This window comes from Scomber japonicus, chromosome 7 (assembly GCF_027409825.1).
Source record: "Scomber japonicus isolate fScoJap1 chromosome 7, fScoJap1.pri, whole genome shotgun sequence".
Lineage (NCBI taxonomy): Eukaryota > Metazoa > Chordata > Actinopteri > Scombriformes > Scombridae > Scomber > Scomber japonicus.
Window position 1 is genome coordinate 36,608,597 of NC_070584.1, and position 4,422 is coordinate 36,613,018.

General features: G+C 42.7%; 1 protein-coding gene across 1 annotated transcript in view; it reads left to right on the top strand.

Annotated features, from left to right (window-relative positions):
• The first annotated feature begins 604 nt into the window (after positions 1–604).
• Positions 605–4,422, top strand: part of LOC128362376 (tripartite motif-containing protein 14-like) — a 10,044-nt gene continuing 6,226 nt past the window's right edge. Inside the window, exons 1-3 of the mRNA XM_053323116.1 lie at positions 605–671; positions 2,868–2,956; positions 3,988–4,061. Of these exons, the coding sequence (XP_053179091.1) occupies positions 605–671; positions 2,868–2,956; positions 3,988–4,061 (230 nt within the window). The remainder of the gene's footprint in view (positions 672–2,867; positions 2,957–3,987; positions 4,062–4,422) is intronic.

Sequence of the window (4,422 nt, forward strand, 5' to 3'; positions counted from 1 at the left end):
GACAGGCAGACAGGATCTAAAACACAGATATTTATTGAAACTTGACAAACTGTAGTTCAGAACAGAATCAAACTGATGATTCAACAAAGACTGAACTGAAAACTGGACTTAAATACAGACAGGACTAATGAGGGAACAGGTGACCAGACAGGACATCTTTAGTGCTGCTTAGTAATCTCTGTAGCCAAATTAGGTAGTTATATTAGACTTTGTCAGGAAATACACTATATAGACAAAAGTATTGGGAGATGCCTCTTAATCATTAAATTCAGGTGATTATTGAGACCAATTGACACAACAATAAGTGCAGAGGTCAGACAATACTGTAAAACTCACTGTGTAATTGTTAATCAAATAAAGGTTTTTGTCATTCCTTTAGATCTTAGCACCACAAAAGGTGGTGATACCTACAGAGGTCCTCTTGGAGTGTTTGGAGGATTTGGGATCTGAGGATTTAAAAAAATTCCAGTGGTACCTGTGTCAGCGGGGAGTACTTGAAGACTTCAAACCAATCCCTAAGAGTCGCCTGGAGAAAGCAGACAGAATGGACACACTGGATCAGATGTTCAAGAGCTACTGTATAAACACTATTAAAGTGACCAGAATGATTTTAGGGAAGATCAGTCAGAATGATCTAGTGGAGCGTTTGTCCCACCTCCCAGAACCTAAAGGTAAGTCATGGAAAGATTCAAATGTTACAAAGATATTTAGAAATGCTCAGTCGATGGTCGGTGGACTTGTTTTAGATTCTTCAAGGTGTTTCTCCTCTCATCCAAAAGTCTTCTTTAGTTCTGACTGACTGGTGGGAAGTTACAGGTGTTGAACCTCTGCAGGGCTGTTTACATCTTAAAGCTGTGTTCACACAGAATGCAAAGCCAATATTCACCTCGTGTTACTCACACAAGTTTTACTGCTGGATCATTTGTGTTTATTTGGCCCAACAGCCTAAATACTAACTGTACATTAAGTGTAAGCTAGCTAGCAACAGACACACCACTGTATCTTTGGGAGTGTTCCTCTGTGTGTTTGTGTTTAGTTCAACCTCTGACTGAACTCAGGACTCAGCAGGAAGTCTGGTTCTTTCTATTATTTCCCTCCAGTTTCTCTCCTTTTTCTCTCTCCTCTCTGTATGTTCATGAAGTACATTCATAAAGCACACTGATAATTGAGGTGTGAAAAATGGACTTTTCATTCAGTCTGAACACCATTATTAATCCCACATGTGGGTCATTATTCCATCAGCCTGTCAGTCGTTAGAGTCCCATGAGTCCAGGTGTGAATGCTTCTTAAGGCTTCAGTGTGCTCCAACTGAAACACTTGTTGGATAGTCAGACCTCCTCTAGACGGTGAAGTCCAATAATTATTGTTGCACTGCTCCAAAACCAACAATCACATCCACTTTATGTCCTGATTGGTCCATTGTATGGAGATGTGACACAAAGTAGGGTATACTGTATCCTGAAACTGCCTTCCAAGCAATTTTAGTCTAAACTCACATTATCATGTTGCAAACCTGGTGTTTTCCTCTGAGAGAACCTGATCTTGGATGAAGTGTAATTTAGGTTTAGGAACTCATCCTCATAGTGAAGAGAGAACAGTGGAAACAAAAGCAGAACCAATAACAATGGATACACTTTAAGTTCCTGCAGTGGAAACATCATACAGCTGTTTCTAGTCTTTGTGTTGTATGCCACCATAGAGCGAGGGGGAGACATGATAACAGTTAAATATGTGGATAAAGGTGCACATTGTAAGAAACTGGAGGGATTTATGGTGTTGCACTCAGTCGCTCACATGAAAAATGACAGAAGTAGCTGTGCAATAAATTTTGAAAACTAAGTTTGAGAGAGAAGTTTCTCTCCTCCAAAAACCTGAGCAACAGCTGTGTAAAGAGGGAGTAAATGATAGATTATCAGTTTAAGAACCATCCAACAAAAGTTGTGATGTAGGAAAGGTGTGGCATTGACATTTCTGTCAATTGTTGTTTCTTCATTCAGAGATTCTTGTTGCGTGCCAGTGCAAACTCAAGTCTAACCTGCAGAAGAAGTTCCAGTGTGTGTTTGAGGGGATCGCTAAAGCAGGAAACCCAACCCTTCTGAATCAGATCTACACACCGCTCTACATCACAGAGGGAGGGACTGCAGAGGTCAATGATGAACATGAGGTCAGACAGATTGAAACAGCATCCAGGAAACCAGACAGACCAGAAACAACAATCAGACAAGAAGACATCTTTAAAGCCTCACCTGGAAGAGATGAACCAATCAGAACAGTGATGACAAAGGGAGTGGCTGGCATTGGGAAAACAGTCTTAACACAGAAGTTCACTCTGGACTGGGCTGAAGACAAAGCCAACCAGGACATACACTTCACATTTCCATTCACTTTCAGACAGCTGAATGTGCTGAAAGAGAAAAAGTACAGCTTGGTGGAACTTGTTCATCACTTCTTTACTGAAACCAAAGAAGCAGGAATCTGCAGGTTTGAAGAGTTCCAGGTTGTGTTCATCTTTGACGGTCTGGATGAGTGTCGACTTCCTCTGGACTTCCACAACACTGAGATCCTGACTGATGTTACAGAGTCCACCTCAGTGGATGTGCTGCTGACAAACCTCATCAGGGGGAAACTGCTTCCCTCTGCTCGGCTCTGGATAACCACACGACCTGCAGCAGCCAATCAGATCCCTCCTGAGTGTGTCGGCATGGTGACAGAGGTCAGAGGGTTCACTGACCCACAGAAGGAGGAGTACTTCAGGAAGAGATTCAGCGATGAGGAGCAAGCCAGAACCATCATCTCCCACATCAAGACATCACGAAGCCTCCACATCATGTGCCACATCCCAGTCTTCTGCTGGATCACTGCTACAGTTCTGCAGACCATGAAGAGCAGTAAGATTGGAGAACTGCCCAGGACCCTGACTGAGATGTACCTCCGCTTCGTGGTTCTTCAGTCCAAAGTCAAGAACATCAAGTATGAGGGAGGAGCTGAGACAGATCCACACTGGAGTCCAGAGAGCAGGAATATGATTGAGTCTCTGGGGAAACTGGCTTTTGAGCAGCTGCAGAAAGGCAACCTGATCTTCTATGAATCAGACCTGACAGAGTGTGGCATCGATATCAGAGCAGCCTCAGTGTGCTCAGGAGTGTTCACAGAGATCTTTAAAAAGGAGGACTGTGGGATGTTTTCAGAAACGGTGTTCTGCTTCGTCCATCTGAGTATTCAGGAGTTTCTGGCTGCTCTTCATGTCCATCTGACATTCATCAAGTCTGGAGTCAATCTGCTGGCAGAAAAAACATCCTGGTTGTCTAAAGTCTTTAAAAGCAAATCTGAACCTGAATCAACACGTTTCTACCAGAGTGCTGTGGACAAGGCCTTAAAGAGTCCAAATGGACACCTGGACTTGTTCCTCCGCTTCGTCCTGGGTCTTTCACTGCAGACCAATCAGACTCTCCTACGAGGTCTGCTGACACAGACAGGAAGTAGCTCACAGACCAGTCAGGAAACAGTCGAGTACATCAAGAAGAAGATCAGTGAGAATGTGTCTGCAGAGAGAATCATCAATCTGTTCCACTGTCTGAATGAACTGAATGATCATTCTCTAGTGGAGGAGATCCAACGGTACCTGAGATCAGGAAGTCTCTCCACAGATAAACTGTCTCCTGCTCAGTGGTCAGCTCTGGGCTTCATCTTACTGTCATCAGAAAAAGATCTGGACGTGTTTGACCTGAAGAAATACTCTGCTTCAGAGGAGGCTCTTCTGAGGCTGCTGCCAGTGGTCAAAGCCTCCAACAAAGCTCTGTAAGTACTCAGATAGATTATTTTAATATTCTGCTTTCTTTTCAAAATGTCAGAAAAATAAATAAGTTCTTATTGTTTTTCCTCTCCAGACTGTCTGACTGTAACCTCTCAAAGAGAAGCTGTGCAGCTCTGTCCTCAGTTCTCAGCTCCCAGTCCTCTAGTCTGAGAGATCTGGACCTGAGTAACAACAACCTGCAGGATTCAGGAGTGAAGCAACTTTCTGCTGGACTGGAGAGTCCACACTGTGAACTGGAAACTCTCAGGTCAGGATTCATCAACCTGTTCAACAGATGAATTTAAACTCTGAATGATTTCAGAGGATAAACATTAAACCTGTGTAGGATTGCTCCTCTGATATGATTTGTTAAACCAATTTTTACCTCAACTTCAAATTTCATGATATTTCAGTGAACTGTTGCAGCTCAATTTTCAATAAGCATGTTTTTCCTTCCTTGCCTGCTTATTGAGGCCTGATACTCACCAAGTTCAATGTCACTTTTATATTTTGAGGCAATACATCAAGAAATAAATTAAGCAATATGGGGGTGGGGTAACTTTTACAAACGTTCTGACATGAAAGCAGCATTTATGTTGTCCTTCTTTTACACCTTCAATAACAATCAT